The 16,189-nt window shown below is 36.9% G+C and overlaps 1 protein-coding gene across 1 annotated transcript; it reads right to left on the reverse strand.

Annotated features, from left to right (window-relative positions):
* Nucleotides 1-1,073: 1,073 nt before the first annotated feature.
* On the reverse strand, nt 1,074-14,919 carry LOC125827290 (probable protein S-acyltransferase 17). The gene is made up of 10 exons (XM_049506606.1): nt 14,679-14,919; nt 14,480-14,573; nt 13,781-13,875; nt 13,494-13,661; nt 13,334-13,406; nt 13,162-13,214; nt 10,116-10,207; nt 9,978-10,030; nt 2,502-2,627; nt 1,074-1,896 (listed from the first exon to the last, which is right to left on the reverse strand). Exons 1-10 carry the CDS (start codon nt 14,825-14,827, stop codon nt 1,621-1,623), a joined length of 1,179 nt encoding a protein of 392 aa, XP_049362563.1. The 5' UTR covers nt 14,828-14,919; the 3' UTR covers nt 1,074-1,620.
* Nucleotides 14,920-16,189: the final 1,270 nt, after the last annotated feature.

Genomic DNA, 16,189 nt, shown 5'->3' on the forward strand with positions numbered 1-16,189 from the left:
CTACAGAACTCTCTTTATTTATCTCTCATTTGAGATATTTATAGTTTCACAAATTTGGCCCAAAAACTAAATACGTGTCTCATTCGGCGACATTAGTCGAGCTCGCTAAGCTCGTTCGGCTAATCGCCTCTTGTGCTTCAGCTCACCTTCTCATGCTCTAGGCTTCAGGTGTTTGAACCTCAGCCAGCAAACTCATTTGAGTCTACCTTTCACATTCGGTGAATCATCGAGTACCACCTTGGTTCACCTTTCGAGCATTCAGTTTTTCTCCTTGCATTGTCATTTTTGGCAATGATCGACAAGGTTGCCTTTCTCATTCGGTGCACCACCTTCTCTTTTCGAGTTCGCCAACCTGTCTCGATAGACACAAGTATTGTGCACTATCATTTTGTGTGAGGTAATAATCACTAGGCGATCCGCATTTCTCGTTTTTCAATCAACAATGTATAGTTTGCATTTTTTTGCATTTTTGGCCATTATTTCAAATATCAAACCTTGCCTTGTCCATTTGTCCTCATTTCTGCAATTAATCAACATATCATCATAATAGGACAAATTAAGGCATTGAGGACTTCTGAAGTTTATTTGTTTGGAACAAACTTTTGAAGTCCACTGCTTGATTGGAACGAAATTTTCATTTGAATTATTTATTAAAATGTAATATAAATTTATTTTCTTCTCTTCAAATTATACATGTACGACGTACCTATGGAGAAACTAGTAATTTTTTAAATCGGTTTATTTGTATAGTCAATTTGGTTCGATTCTTTTGGTTATTTAACCAAAACCAAACATGATTATATTGATTTCTAAAATTAAAACCAAATAAAAAAAGTATCAAATTTTTTCCTTCAATTTGATTCGATTTTCGACTCCGTGAACACCTCTACCCCTACCTATTTGTATAGAAGTTTGGGAGCCTTTTGTGAAAAGAAAAAAAAAACACACATTTTATTGCAAGTACCCTACTTTTTGGTATTACAAGAGTTTCCACACATCACTGAATTCATTAACCTAATAAAAAAGCAGAAGGAAGTTAAGCTGCTGGGTACATTCTCTCTTCATGGCTACATGAGCACAAAATTCATTTGAATTCAATCCGAACTCCAGTTCCACTGCTGGCGGATACATAATACATTGGGATTGCAACAGATACCAGGCACTCATTCTCGTCCTATTACATCGTACATAATTAAATCTGCTGCTAAGCAGCACAGAGGTATAAAAAGTTGAATAAAGATTGAAAAACATCCAAGAAATATGAGGAAACCTAGGCTGCACCACAAGTAGGAAGTAGAATGCACAAAAAAAAGAGCAGTAAGCACCTCCATTCAATAGCTGCAACCGCAGAAAAGCAAAAGGAAGCAACACTGGTGCACAAACTTAACCCCCTTCCTCAGAACTCGTGCAATCTTTTCACCACATGCAATTAAACTGCATTGGTCATGCTAACCCAAGAATAAAGATAGATGACTTGTCGATTCTTGTCAGTGATATGTTTGGCAAAAATGATTGTGCTTCACATTTAGGTTCCTTGGTAGTATGACGATTAGACTAAAGACATTGAACCAAGGACGAGCTACCAAGACCCTATGAGATATGGGTCACCAACTGACAACTCTAACCTGATTTTGATTTCCTCTGTAAGAATGACCGTCTTGTTGAAAGAGGAACTACAATCTCAAAGACATTCTGGAGCACTCCTTTATCGTAAATGTTATTCTTAACAACCTCCACTTCTTCAAGACGGGACCTTTGGAAGAAGGCTTTCCATTTGCTCACAGGGTGCTTCTTTTCATGGTTCAATTCAGCTAAACTTGCTTTGAGTGCTGCTGCACTTGCCTTTGCTTCATTAACCTTCCTCTTCCAGCTTAAGTACTCTTGCCATTTGAAAGTCTGCAGTTCACACGAGCAACATTTAGCTTTAGATGTGAGCTAAGAGCAAGCTGTTATTTCAACTTCTAAAATTTAATAGTTAAGCTGAATCAATAAGGTATATGATTATGATATACTAATGCATTTCTACGATTAGGACATTCTAATGCATTTTTTATCACTATCTTGTGTCCCTTTCTTCTTTACTTTACTTTTTCTTTGCATAGTCAAATTTAAAAAAATAAAGGAGAGACTCCTATCACCCTAAAAGAGAATGCTGCAAGCTTCTGTCCCAAGACTTCTTAGCAAAAGAATCCAAAATGAATGAACTCAGGTTTTCAAGTTAAATATTTTAGTCGATCGATCCAAATATTGTTTTACAAACCTGATCACACTTATAAGAGTAGATGTTTTTTTTCTTCTTTGCAAAATATTTTGAGATCTAGTCAACTCCAACTGGCCCAAATTTTGTTCAATGATAGATCAAAAGGCATTTTTCATTTTAGGTGTAAGGTCCAAGAAAGTAATGTAATAGTAAAAAATTACAAGTGTTCTATTATTAGACATGTGTGTTCCATAAGCTCACTTCCAAAGAAAATGCAGGTACTAAATAGAAAATGAACTACCTCATTTGTTGTGGTATTTGTGACACACAGTTTGGTGTGGTATGCAAGGAAACCGGCCAGTAGCATAGAAATTATAGCCAGAAATACCATGATAAGTATTTGAGTGTTGTATGAATCCAACAACCACTGATCCAAAGCAGAAGATCATCATTACGAAACAAACCATAAGCACAAATACAAATATGAATGTATTAAGAGAACTGGGAAAGGGGAAAATCTTATTTTTAAGAAAACAAGAAAAAGGTGTAAGCATCCTTAGTTGGATCATAGGAGTCTTTGTTGGCAAAATTTAAATTTCCAGGGGTGTCTGCAGGGGGGCAATTGATGGTCTGTGATGAACCATGCCCCCTTGCAAGTGTGAATCGTTGTTGGAAAAAGACATTGAAGACAGAGCTTCATTATGGGTACAATCAATTGTGCTCAAGCTCAGCAGGTTCTTTTGAGCTGCCTTTGAGAGATGCGATAAGGTTGCCTTCGAGCTTCTTATGAAGATTGATCAAAAGAGGATGCTGACTAATCAGAAGGAGATGCCAAAAAGAAAAAACATTACTGGAACAATTCAGAAAAAAGTTAGAAATTTAGTTTTCATATGAACTCCAAGGATGGTGACCGAGGAACAGGGGGAGGATAACGGCTTCTTCTTGTCAACGAAGATCAAGATATATACTTGGAATGTCAAGGGGGTGAACAATGTGACTAAAAGGAGTCTTGTCAGAAGTCTAATACAGCAATGGGGGGTGGATGACAATATCATATAGAAACTAAATTGGAGGGGACAGATTCACATCTGCTAAAACAACTCTGGTTCAACAGGTAGCTGGGTGAGTTACATCTAGTTGCTGTAGGGAGTAGTCGGGGATAGTAATAATGTGGGATGGGAGATATTGGAAGGGTGAGCTGGTGGATGTGGCTGGTCAATTGATCACCAGAAAGTTTTGAAGTTGTTAATCAAAATCTAAACTGGTTTCTAAGTTCATTTTATGCTAACTGCAACAAAGTGAAGAAAAGAACTATGGAGGGATCTGTCTGCTTTAAGGTGCATCTGTACAGGGCCCTGGGTGATTTGTGGTGACTTCAATGTCACAAGATACCTCTCAAAGAGATCATCAGGACACAGACTTACAGAAGCTATGTCTGAATTTTCTGATTGGATCAATGATATGGAGTAATTTGATCCCCCTTTATTTGGAGGATCCTTTTCCTGGAGAAGAGGGGACAGCCATTTGACTGCTTCTAGATCGGACAGATTCCTATACACTCATCAATGGGATGAAGTCTTCACTCAGATCAGGCAAAGTACCCTTCCAAGGCTCGTGAGACCTCAATCCCATTATGCTAACCTGTGGTGAGTTAAATTTGAGGAAATCTTACTTCAATTTGAGCAAAGGTGGATGCAAATCGAGGGTTTTCTGGACAAGGTAAGGGAATGGTGGTCTTGCTTCTCAGTTAATGAGACCCCATCCTTTATCCTAGCCTCAAAACTGAAATTGTTAAAAGAGAAGTTGAAGCAATGGGGACTGGAAAATAAGGTGGACTGGAGACAGAGAATGAAGGATGTTCTGAAATCAGTTAGCTAGTCTGGGGGAAATTTAGGATCAGAGAACTCTCATCGAAGATAAATTATTACAAAGAGTCCAACTTTCTAAGGAATATGAGGATGTGTCCAGAAATGAAGAAATAGTTTGGAGGCAAAGGTCTACGGTTCAATGGCTTAAGCAGGGGACAAGAACACCAAATATTTCCACAGAAAGGCCACAGCACACAAAAGATACAATATCGACAGGTTGAAACAAAAGGAGTTGAGGTGACTGATCCTGAAGAGATGAGAAGGGAAATTGTCAGTTTCTATCAAAAATTGTATAAACTATAAAGAAACAGAACAATGGAGGACAGAACTCAACCTACATGGATCTGGTAATATCAACTTAGAGGAGAAAGTTTGGAATTAATGACAATTTGAGGAAGAGGAGGTATTATAGGGGATCAAGTTGCGTACAAGTGACAAGGCCCTGGTCCTGATGGCTTCCCCATGAGTTTCAAACAGAATTTCTGGGCATTAGTCAAGGAAGATATAATGAGCACCATCAAATGTTTCTATGATAACCAAGTTTTTGAGAAAAGCTTGAATGCTACATATGTTGCTCTTATCCCAAAAAAGACAAGTTGAATTCAGGGATTACAGACCTATAAGTTTGATAGGTGAAGTCTACAAGATATTAGCTAAGCTTTTGGTTAAAAGGCTGAAGAGAGTGATTAACAAATTGGTCAACAAACACCAAATGACTTCCATAAAAGGTAGACAGATCATGGATGTTGCCCTCATAACCAGTGAGTTCATGGACACTAGAATAAAGGGGATACCCCTGGGCCCTGGCATCATGTAAACTAGATACTGAGAAGGCTTATGACCATGTCAATTGGGACTTCCTTCTCAATATTCTTCATCAGATGAGCTTTGGCGAGAGATGGTTTGAAATGGATAAGAGACTGCATTAAAACTGCCAGGTATTCTATTTTGATAAATGAGGAATCTGCTGGCTTTTTCCTCTCAGAGAGAGATCTTAGACAGGGAGATCCCTTATCTCCATTCCTATTCATCTTAGCCATGGCAGGCTTTGACAGCATGATGAGAATGTCCATTCAGAATACCTTGCTGAAGGGTTTTAAAATAGGCAGTCACTCAGGGGTGGATATGCAAATATGTCATTTACACTGATGATACATTCATTTTTTTGTAAAGCCAATGATTAACTACTCAAGACTATCAAGATACATTTAGTGTTTTTGAGGCAATTTCTGGGTTATCTGTAAATTGGAAGAAAAGTTGTGTTTATCCTTTTAAAGAAGTGCCCCAGATACAGAGACCAGCAAAGATTTTGGGTTGTAGAATTGAGAAACTTCTAGTAGTGTACCTTAGTATTCCATTGGGGAACAAACACAAAGAGCTGGTGATCTGGGATAGTATCATTGAGAAAACAGAAGGGAAACTAGCTAATTGGAAGGCACAGTACCTTTCTTTGGGAGGAAGAACCATCCTGATAAATTCTGTCCTATACTTTTTGCCAACCTACCATGTCTCTCTTCCCTATGCCTGCGAAGGTTGAAAAAAGACTAGACAAGCTAAGGAGGGATTTCATATGGCTGGGAAATAAAGAGGGTAAAGGCATGAATCTGGTCTAATGGAAAACTGCACAACTGAGTAGAAGTTTTGGTGGTCTTGGTATCAGAAACCTGGGGTTGCAAAGCAAATATCTACTAACCAAGTGGTCATATGGAGATTTGGCAATGAGGAACAACCCTGTGGAGAGAAGTGATTGTCAGCAAATATGGGTAGAATAGGCATTGGTGCTCCAATACAGTCAATAGTAACTATGGCGTCTCTGTCTGGAGAACAATTAGGAACTTGTGGAACCAGTTGGTCAGAGATATTACTTTCAAGGTGGGCAATGGTAGCAAGATTCAGTTCTGGAAAGAGCTTTGTATTGGTCAGGAGCCTTTGTTGCTCTCCTATCTTGATCTGTTTACCCCTAGTACCAATAAAGAAGAATGGTAAATGAAGTATGGTCTCCTCAAGGATGGAATCTGAGTTTTAGAAGACACTTCAATGATCGGGAAATAAGTAGAGTAGTTGGTATATTGTAGGATCTTAATAGCTTTAAGGGCACAAACATGGAAGCAGATTTAGTAAGATGGAACCACAAGTGCACAACAGTGATGGAAGCTTTCAGTTAACAGGCTATACAGTAGCAAAATGCAGGAAGTACCAGGGAGAATAGATGGCCCTTGGGGGAAGACTTGGAAGAACAAAGTACTAGTTAAGGTAAGATGTTTTACCTGGCTGGTTGCCAGAAGGGCCTGTCTCACTCATGAAAAGCTCCAAAGGAGAAGTTCTCAGATAGCCTCATGGTGTTCTCTATGTAATTAAACTAATAGCGATTTGTTCTTACACTGTAAAGTTACTGCTCAGCTATGGTCTCTGTTCTTGGACCTGACACAAACTAGATGGACAATGCCAGAACACACAGTTAACCTCCGGAGTTGTTGGATCAGGAGAGAGGGGAGCAAAAGTGAGAAGGGAATATGATTCCATCCTGTAAATGGTGGTCAATTTGGAGAGAAAGAAACAAGAGGTGCTTTGAGATTACTGCTGAATTTGTTCAGAAAATCCACTGGAAAAGAATTTCCTATTTTTTGGTGTAAAGAGGAGGGTGTGGAGGACGCATACCAGGGTAGAAGGTTAGTAGGTAGTGGAAGGTGGTTGTGCTTTTCGAGGGTTTAGGCTTGTTGATGTTTGTCGTTGTACTAGCCGTATTATTGTAGTTCTTGTTTTTAATATCAATCACCGTCTGTTGTTTACTGTGTTGCTATTATCGCATTATTCCTTTCTTGTATCCTTTGCCCTGCTTCCCTTGTTAGTCTCTATGTTTTTTCTACACTGTTTTCTTCTTCTTTGTACTTGAATTTGATGCATTTGAGCCGAGGGTCTGCCGCAAACAGCCTCTCTACCTTCATGAGGTAGTGGTAAGGTTTGAGTATACTTTAACCTCCCCAAACCCCCTTGTGGGATTACACTGGGTATGTTGTTATTGTTGTTGTTGTGTAAAGAGGAGGGTATAGAGGATGCTGGACAGACTTAGAATTTATAAGATCCTTATAGTTTTTGCTACCCAGTTTTTGTGTAGCAAGTAGTTGTTCAGTTTGATTCAGTTGTAAATTTCTTTTGATGGGAGCCAACATATCCTTAATGCTGAAGAATACAACATTTCTTTTATCAAAAAATAAAAACAGGAAACGGAAAAAATAGCAAAGAAAGAAAATTAAAGAATAAGAAACTAAATAATGGAAAAATATATTAATAATAAATAATTAAGTGTAATTAGTTTACAATAAATTGGAAGACGACACATGTATAATTTAATTGGTTTAATTCTTTTTCACTTTTCTCACGCCTCTAGAAAGGTGATGGCACATTCTTTGCCACGTCAGCTCTCAGTCTTTTTTTAATTTCACTTCAAACAAGGATAAAGGGGTAATAGGTCGCCCATAAGGTAAAGGTGTGTAATGACGGCTGTGATATTTTTACTTTTTAGACGTAGGGCTGGGAAAGTGGGGGTTTTACCTGTTTTTTCAAGAGGTCACCTATTATGGACTCTCTATATCTTTAGATGAAGAACAATCCATCCCACCAAAGAAGGTAATCTTAGTGTACTGACCCCTAATTGAATTGTTTTAGATTCAGAAGTGGAAGAAATTGCTTTATCAACTAATAGTGGTCAAATTGGCATATTACCAAACTCGAACGCTCCATGCCTTCTTACGCACGTGGTCTTGGGCTCATCTCTTTCGGCTATGCGCACTTGGTAATATCCACATTCAACTATATGTCCGACATTCATGCATAAAGGTACTCCTAATGGGTTAAAGACCATATCAATAGATCTTCTATTATGTAAATAAGGCATATCTTGTGTAGGCAAAAATTTGGAAATGATACCTTTATTTCCTATCTTCTAGATACTTTATCGCCTACTTTGATTTCACGTTTCTGTGAAATATATACACGAATACATCTCGATTCAGAAAGATAAGGGCCCAAAAGTCTAAATAGGGGGGATACAAATTCCTTATCTCAATCGTCATCTCAATGTGATACAACCATTCCAATTTTAGCTGGGAAAGAACGGTGTAGTCCATCCGAACCGTCCAATGAAGAATAAGAGGAGAGAGAAAAGCACCAATGGCGCGCAAAGCGCATGCAGAACAGGCACGAAGAATAAGAAATATGCAGTAGAAGCAGCCGAGCTCATTCCCTTCGCTTGCGGGGTCCAAAGCAATGCTATCTTTCATGGAAAAATCAAGGATTTGGGGTTTCTTGCTATGCTACAACACTAAATAAATCCATTTTGATTAGCCAATATATGAATAAAAAGACAGATCCATCCATCTATGATATCTGATTTAGATTTGATATCTAAAAGAGAATCAATCTCATTCAACCTTTGATTGGAATCCGTTTGAAAGGATCTTACATTGTAAAGGCGATATGATTCCAAACCTCCATTGCAAGCTCACTCTTGAAATATACATAGTAAACCACTTTAAACTCGCAGTTAGTCTTGGCCCGACTATGTCCGAGGGATGTCCTTTTAATGCTTATTTCACTTCTTTTTTTCTTTTTCTCCTATTGCTAATGGAACTTTGGTTCCAGTAACCTCCTGAACCTTATTCATTACATCAACCCTTCTCCAACAAGGGGAAGATAGGAGGTAAAGGTAAGGTTGCGTACACATCACCCTCCCATGACCCCACTTATAGAATTCACATGATATATTCTTGTTGGTATATATGAAGGACTAAAATGATCACTTTTTCCATATATTAAGGACTATTTCGACTACATGGTATATATGAGGGACTAAAATAGCCCAACCCACATACATTAAAGACCATTTTGATCATTTTCTCAAGAGGAGAGAATAGAGTACTTTATTTGAAATTTATGAAGATAGAGTTGGAAAATAGGGTTGTAGCACTTCTCTAAATTTGGAATCCAACTCGAACTTGGATTTGGAAATTTTAGTTCATCAAACACTGATTTTCAAATAAAGTGAAAATTATTCCAAAAAGAAATGAATAATTCTCATGGCCAAACAGGTTTATGGAGATGTTCCTCTCCAAATCATTCCGTCCACTTCACCGTAATATACATGACTACAGAGCCTCATAAAGAATGTCCCTACCTCCTCAAATTCCCAGCCACAGAGGGGTCTCCTCGAGGAAATCTCTGATGACGGTGACGACCTGTATCTTCCATAACTCTTGGCTGCCATGACATCCTATCCCCTTTCTACATTAAAAACTATCGCATAAAGTTGTCTTTCTGCATTTTATCACTGCATCCATTTATAGAGCCAATACCATATTTTGTTCCCCTTCACAACGAAAAGGCAATAAATATTGAGAAGTATTATTTCTCCTTCATTAAGCCTCTCCACTTACTCAACCCATAGAAGGCCTTCACATTCTTTGGGAACCAACAAAATTGGTTGTTGCCTTACTTCACTTAATCACCTTTCTGCACATGTCCCCTTCTCTGTTAGCATATCTCTATACTCTATAGCCACTTCCCTAACAATGAGATTGACTATCCCACTGTTCGAATGCACGACCATTATTGATAGGAGTTGAGAATTTCTCCCGACTAACCAAATGAAACTTCTTGTTTCCATCCCATCCCACAGGAAATAGCTCATCAATATCTCAAGCCTCTGCTCTGGAAATCGAAGTAGGATTGGAGAACAAGGAGATAAAGAAGGTTGAGATGCTTGATGGCATTGCCTTTATCAAGGACTCACATATTAATTATTTATTAATGTTTCCAAAACAGATGAAAATTTGACAACACATAAACTCACATGCAACAGGGGAAGAGATAGATATAATCAGGCAGAATCCAAAAGGTGGACCTCCACTTACCACTGCAACATGTGGAGCCAAACTACTGAATGATTTCTCGAAGCCATAATAAACTGCATCAACAGAGGAAGACAACTATTACTTTGGGTCTAACATGCAATTGGGCTCCAATAACATTTAAAGGAGTAGTCAATGCACCAGTAAGAATATCTATAACCCGTAGTTCTTTCAGTCTGCCAGCTAGCACAAGTGCAATAGCAACTGCCCCATATAAACAGAGAAGAAAATGCCTGCAGATGCATGTCCAAAATAACAGGAAAGGTAACGTAAGAATCTTATCAGCATGAGCATCAGTGTATAGTACAAAATCTTTTAGAATTATGCTGAATCTTCTGTTATTCACATACATATTTTTCACAAGCATGTGACGTGAAAACAAATGAAGGTAGTGTCAATATTAAATACATGAAAAATAAGAATTTTCTCTAATAAGGTCAGATTGACCGAGCTTTTATGACGACTTATGCCTCGTATTTTCTTCAACAATAGCAAAGAGTTTAAAGTAACCAAGAGTGTGGCTTAACCATCAATGAAGTGGGTATACATTACGGGAGAATAGAGTTCAAATTCCAAGAGAGACAGAGAAAAGTGCAAGGTGATTTCTTCCTATTTGCCTAACTTGAGTTACCCCATACCTGTGATAGTGGGAGGTAGCAGACACCCCATGGAATAATCAAGGTATGCACAAGCTTGTCGGACACTACCATTATTAAAAATAAAATATATAATATAAAAATAATAATAGGACAACAACATTATATTTTTATTTTTTTGATAACCGAGAAATCCGTCTTTGACCCGCCCTTTGGACCAATCACAGCCTTCTAAACTCGGTGGATAATGGGCCCGCCCCTCTACCCTTCTCCACTTAAATACCGGGCTTCGCTTTGCATGGTGTGGGGTTTGAACCTGCAAACTAAGCCACAAATCCTCCACCTTTTGCCACTTGAGCTAGGCCTTGGGGCACATTATTAATAATAACAATAACAATGACAAAGAGTTTGAATAAGTTCCTAACTTAAAACAATGCTAGTAATGGAGTTTTCTATTTTTTCATTTATTTCTTTTTTGTATTGGAGGGTAAATTTTTGTGCAAGAGTAAGGTATTGTACAAATTCCAAAATTATGCAAAAATTAATAAGAATCATCAGCTGTGAAATAATCAATCATTTATGCTAGTAATGGAATCTTCTATTTCTATTTTCTTTTGCATTTGGGGGGAAGGTGAATATCTGTGCTAGTAAAGGTAACCTGTGAGTTCCAAAATTATGTAAATACTAACAAGACTCATCAGCTGAAAAGGGACAGCAATAATGAATATCCCCTATCAAGGGTATTTTCTCACGATGAATTGAAGATTGGTACCATTGATAAAAGGACGCTTCATGCCACACCTTTGATGAACTGCGCAGACCGGTAAAATGGGTTTCCAAAAAAAAAAAAAAGAAGAAGAGATAATCTGAAATCTCCTTTCAATCATCTAGCCGCTACTCTCCAATCAAAAGTACTTTGTAACATCTGAAGTTCCAACAACAACAGCATGCCCAGTGTAATCTCACATTCTACTCATGGTGACATCCTGATTTCTTCATTACTTCTTATGAGAGTAACATATCCTGTCCATATTGCCTATTTCAATTTATGGATGTGTTGCATTTTCCCAATTATTTCTCATACTTTTAACTGAAACCAACCCATTCCACATGGTCTAAGCATCTTTTTAATTCTACCATGTAGCACAAGGTTAAAACAACACAGTAGACTAGAAAACAATGGAAGAATAGTCCTCTTATTGCAACAGAAAGGCCACTGAGAGAGAGTGTTCGTGCAACGAAAGAGGCACTCCTTAGGTGACGGATAGGTCACAACTTCGAAGCATGAAAACAAACTCTTTGCTAAAATGCAAGGGAATGTGTGCAATACACGCCCACTCCCTACCCTGGCACTGGTGATAGCACTTTGTGATACCATCCAAAGTGGCATACCACTATTAAAGTTGATATTTTCAATAGAAAATCAAGAAGATGTTTATCATGGAAGGAAAACCCAATAACGACTCAAGGATTGTAGGGATAAGTGGAAGGAAAACCCAATAACAATCCCAAGGATTGTGGAGAAGAATGGTCTAAGTGATGCATATATTTCATGGTTCTAATCCAAGCACAAGAGGAAAAAGATTTTTTTTAATTTTTCGAAAAATTGGGGGTAGGGAAAGGGGAAATGGGAAGGGGATTACAATGTGGGGAATCGAACCCTCACCAACAAGGTGGGAGTTCAGGTAGACAACCAACTTAACTACTAAGATTCCCAAGAGGAAGGCGATTGTGGCTCATAGCAACCCCCAAATTGATGAAAAGAAAAGCCCACCAAGGAGCTGAAATTCTGCCCATAAATGGGCTGCAATTCAAGCTCAAAAGAAAGCTGTTTAGAGACTGAAAATCAAGCAGAAGAGGAGGTTAAACTCACGAGAGATTCAAGCCTAAAAGGGGCAGCATAGCCGTGTATTTCTTGGTAGTATTTGGTAACTTTTCCTTATTTTTTATTAGCTAGTTTTGGATGTCTTTTTACAAAGTTTCCTAGTTAGGGTTTTCTATTTATTATTTCAATAAAAGCCGGACTTGAATCTCATGCTACTTGGGATAGGTTTTTCCTAGATATAGATGAATTTTGTTATTTTTTCAAAAGACATGATTAATATTATTTGAGAGGATTCTTTTCTTGCAACTTTATGTGGGGTGACTATTGATTCATCTTACAACCTTATAAGAACAATTATTTAACAGGTAAGACTAATTGTCTTAATTCTCAACTTGATGTCTTTAGTTTCCATTAAAGTAAGTTAAAGAAGGTAATTAGTCTCATACTAATTGTTGTCTCTATTTTCTTCGAAATAGAGGTCTAGATCACTTTTGATCTAAGTTCTTGAATTGAATCTATTAGTATCATAATAAGTTTTAATCTGCTAATTGTAAATACTAAGATCAATTAGGGTTCTTAGCCCTTTATCTTGAAATTTGGGGATTTTATTCTTGATTTCACATATCATTCATTTCTTGTTTTTAATCTTTGTATTTTCGCTTCTGCGCTATTTTCTTGTATATTCAAGTAAAAAACACAATTTTTATCACTTTGTGTAAAAGATAAGACCTTTGGAAGAAAGACCAATAAGTAATCATTTTCTCACCAGAGAAGAAAAGCCATAAAGTATCTGCTGTTTTTCTCACCTATGCAATTATTCTGTCATATTGGAGAAACAGAATGAAAACCATTAGGACATATACAGTGAATATATGCTGATATAGAGTTAACATGTATGCGTATGAGAGAAAGAATGGAAAAAGGAAAAAAACACAAACCATCCATCCACAATGATGATCAAATCTAGCAACACAGCGATCACAAATGCTGCAGTGCTTTGACCTAGCAGGTCTGAGCAAGAAGTAGAAATAAAATTTGACTATCTAGTGTAGTAAATAAACTGGAGCTTTAGAGGTTTTAATTGAAAGAAACACTCACTTTGGGATCTTGCAGGTAGGACATTCTTTTTCTGAGAAAATAATATTGTCATAGGGATAAGCAGAAAGATAGTGTGAAACATTCCCAGCATTCACAGTTCCTGGGTCAGAAAAGCTAGTCAATAGAAAGAGGAGAATACCCCCACCAACTGCCAACAAGCTTATGTACCTGCAATTTTATGTAATTTCTAGAAAAATTCACGTACATATACCACAAAAATCAACAATCAAGTGACAAAAGAACTGATGCATATGAGAATGTTTCAAAGCACAAGAATTCTATAATACCTGTGCACTTCACCTAGGTAATGCCCAGGAATGTACTTAAAGGCTGACTGCACAATTAAGTAGTAACTGGCTCCAATTATTCCCAAATATATGACCTGCGTTTAGTAACAGACAACTTTCAGATAAAGTTTCTATATTCATAAAAGAAGAAAAAGGGGCATGAAAATAGAGGACAGCAGACAAAACCAAAGACCAAAGAATGAAAACAAAAAGAACAAAGGAACTCTCATTGAGTCTCCTGCAAACTAGTTCCATTCCCAAGTGCCAAAGACAAACTAAATGCTGTAATTGTCATCACAAAGATTCACTTTGGAAGAAATTTTCATCATTTACACTTGAGTTTTTGGATAATAAAAGCAACTTTTGTATATTAATGGCACAAAATGGGATCTACTTTTCAAATTCTTAGAGCACTTCACATCATCTAATGCAATACAAGTAATTGATCGAAGTTGCGATTCCACATTTTTCCTACTGAATGTGTCCATAAAAGTGTATTATTATTCTGAGCACCAATTATTATAGTGCTCAAGTTGAGCTTACTCGCCAAAATATTTGAAGTTGCTACACTGTCAAATTAAGCCAAAAAGTTGTGGAACCTTTGCATCACCATTTTCAACATTATTGTACAGCATAGATTCTGATAAAGCAGTAACTAATTTGAAGATGAAAGAAGGCGAATTGAGAAGGAAAAATAACCTGGAGAGTAGGATTAGGACGATCACAACAATAGTACTCAACGCAGAAGAGTGCATTGGAACCTCTTTGACCAAACACAGCACCCACAAAGCGGCTGAAAATTCAAAATTTGAGCAAAATCCCATTTTAAATACTTATCAAAAATTACAAAAACGGTAGGGAGAAACAATTATATGCATTAATATAAATAAATAAATACCGGAAATAATCACAGGCACCAAAAGTGAGAAAAAAATGGATTTTTTGAATGAAAGTGCCTGCGAAAATAGGCCATTGGCCGCAGAGGAAAGAAATCAACACTAGCAGTGTCACCAGGCCGTGGATTACAAGAAGCCATTCCACCTCCATCTCAATTGTGCTCAAATTAGTTATGGGAATGGGAGCAGATCGTTGTAGACCTCTCCATTATTTCTTTGATTATGACTTTTAAAATTTTATATTATATTATTATAAAATCACCTAATTCAACACCAAATGTTATATTCAAGCCCTAATGCCCAATACAAGTTACATTCTTTTATCTCAATTTATATGCCTAAAATCTCGAAACTCAGGGTGAGTTTGATATAAAGGAAAATGTTTTAAAATTTTATATTATATTATTATAAAATCACCTAATTCAACATCAAATGTTATATACGAGCCCTAATGCCCAATACAAGTTACATTCTTTTGTCTCAATTTATATGCCTAAAATCTCGAGACTCAGGGTGAGTTTGATATAAAGGAAAATGTTTTCCAATTTTTTCAGGTTCGGTTGGATTAAATGTTTTGGAAAATATTTTCCAAATCAACTCATTTTTCTTAAATTTAAGGAAAATGACTTTCCTTAAAAAATTAAGGAAAACATTTTCCAAAACTTTCTTCCAACTTCAAATTACATTTTTTTTTATTGAAAAAATCAATTTATTTTGTTCATACCTTCAAACCAATCCCCCCCCCCCCCCAAATAATAATTTAAAGCTTGTTTTTTAAAAAAAAAAAAATTAACTTCAATTTTATATTTTTTTACCCCACCCCACCCCTACCCTCGACCCCTCATCCCCCCCCCCCCACCCCAAAAAAAAATTTAAGTTTATTTTTTAAAAATATTTTCAACTTAAAAATCTAATTTTTTTCACCCTCCCCCCGCTAGCCCCCTACTAGGCCCCACCCCCACCCCAAAAAAATAATTAAGTTTGTTTTTAAAAATTATTTTCAACTTCAAAATTTTATTTTTTCACCCCTACCCTCGACCCCACCCCCCTCCCCACCCCCAAAAAAAGTTAAGTTTATTTTTAAAAAATATTTTCAACTCCAATTTTTTATTTTTTCACCTCTACCCTCGACCTCCCCCCCCCCCACAACCCCGGCTAGCTCCCCCAAAAAAAAATTAAGTTTTTTCAAAAAAAATATATTTCAAAAATTATTTTCTACTCTCTAGTAAAAATTAAAGATAATTTCTCAAAAACATTTTTCATTCATAAATCAAACACTAAAAAAAAATTTCCGGAAATTATTTTCTACTCACCAACCAAACATGAAAAAATAAATCAAAAATCTACTTGTTTTCCAGGAAAACATTTTCCTTCATACCAAACACACCCTCAATAAAAAAAATCGAGTGTAACAAGGAAAATGATACACTCTATTAAACATGAGAAAATTGAATAAATGTGTCAAATAAGTTTTGGTTTTGTTTTTGTAACACTTTGATCAAGAAAGGGTCAA

Source organism: Solanum verrucosum, unplaced genomic scaffold, assembly GCF_900185275.1.
Source record: "Solanum verrucosum unplaced genomic scaffold, falcon-dt-bn FXZP01000106.1, whole genome shotgun sequence".
Taxonomy (NCBI): domain Eukaryota; kingdom Viridiplantae; phylum Streptophyta; class Magnoliopsida; order Solanales; family Solanaceae; genus Solanum; species Solanum verrucosum.

What these genes read in the sequence shown, in the direction of transcription:
- LOC125827290 (XM_049506606.1), bottom strand. Translation starts at nt 14,827, where the DNA reads ATGGAGGTGGAATGGCTTCTTGTAATCCACGGCCTGGTGACACTGCTA. An exon ending in GTCCTAATCCTACTCTCCAG is followed by an intron (nt 13,876 to 14,479) that starts GTTATTTTTCCT and finishes TACTAAACGCAG; the next exon opens with GTCATATATTTGGGAATAAT. An exon ending in CAAATACCACAACAAATGAG is followed by an intron (nt 1,897 to 2,501) that starts GTAGTTCATTTT and finishes TGTGAACTGCAG; the next exon opens with ACTTTCAAATGGCAAGAGTA.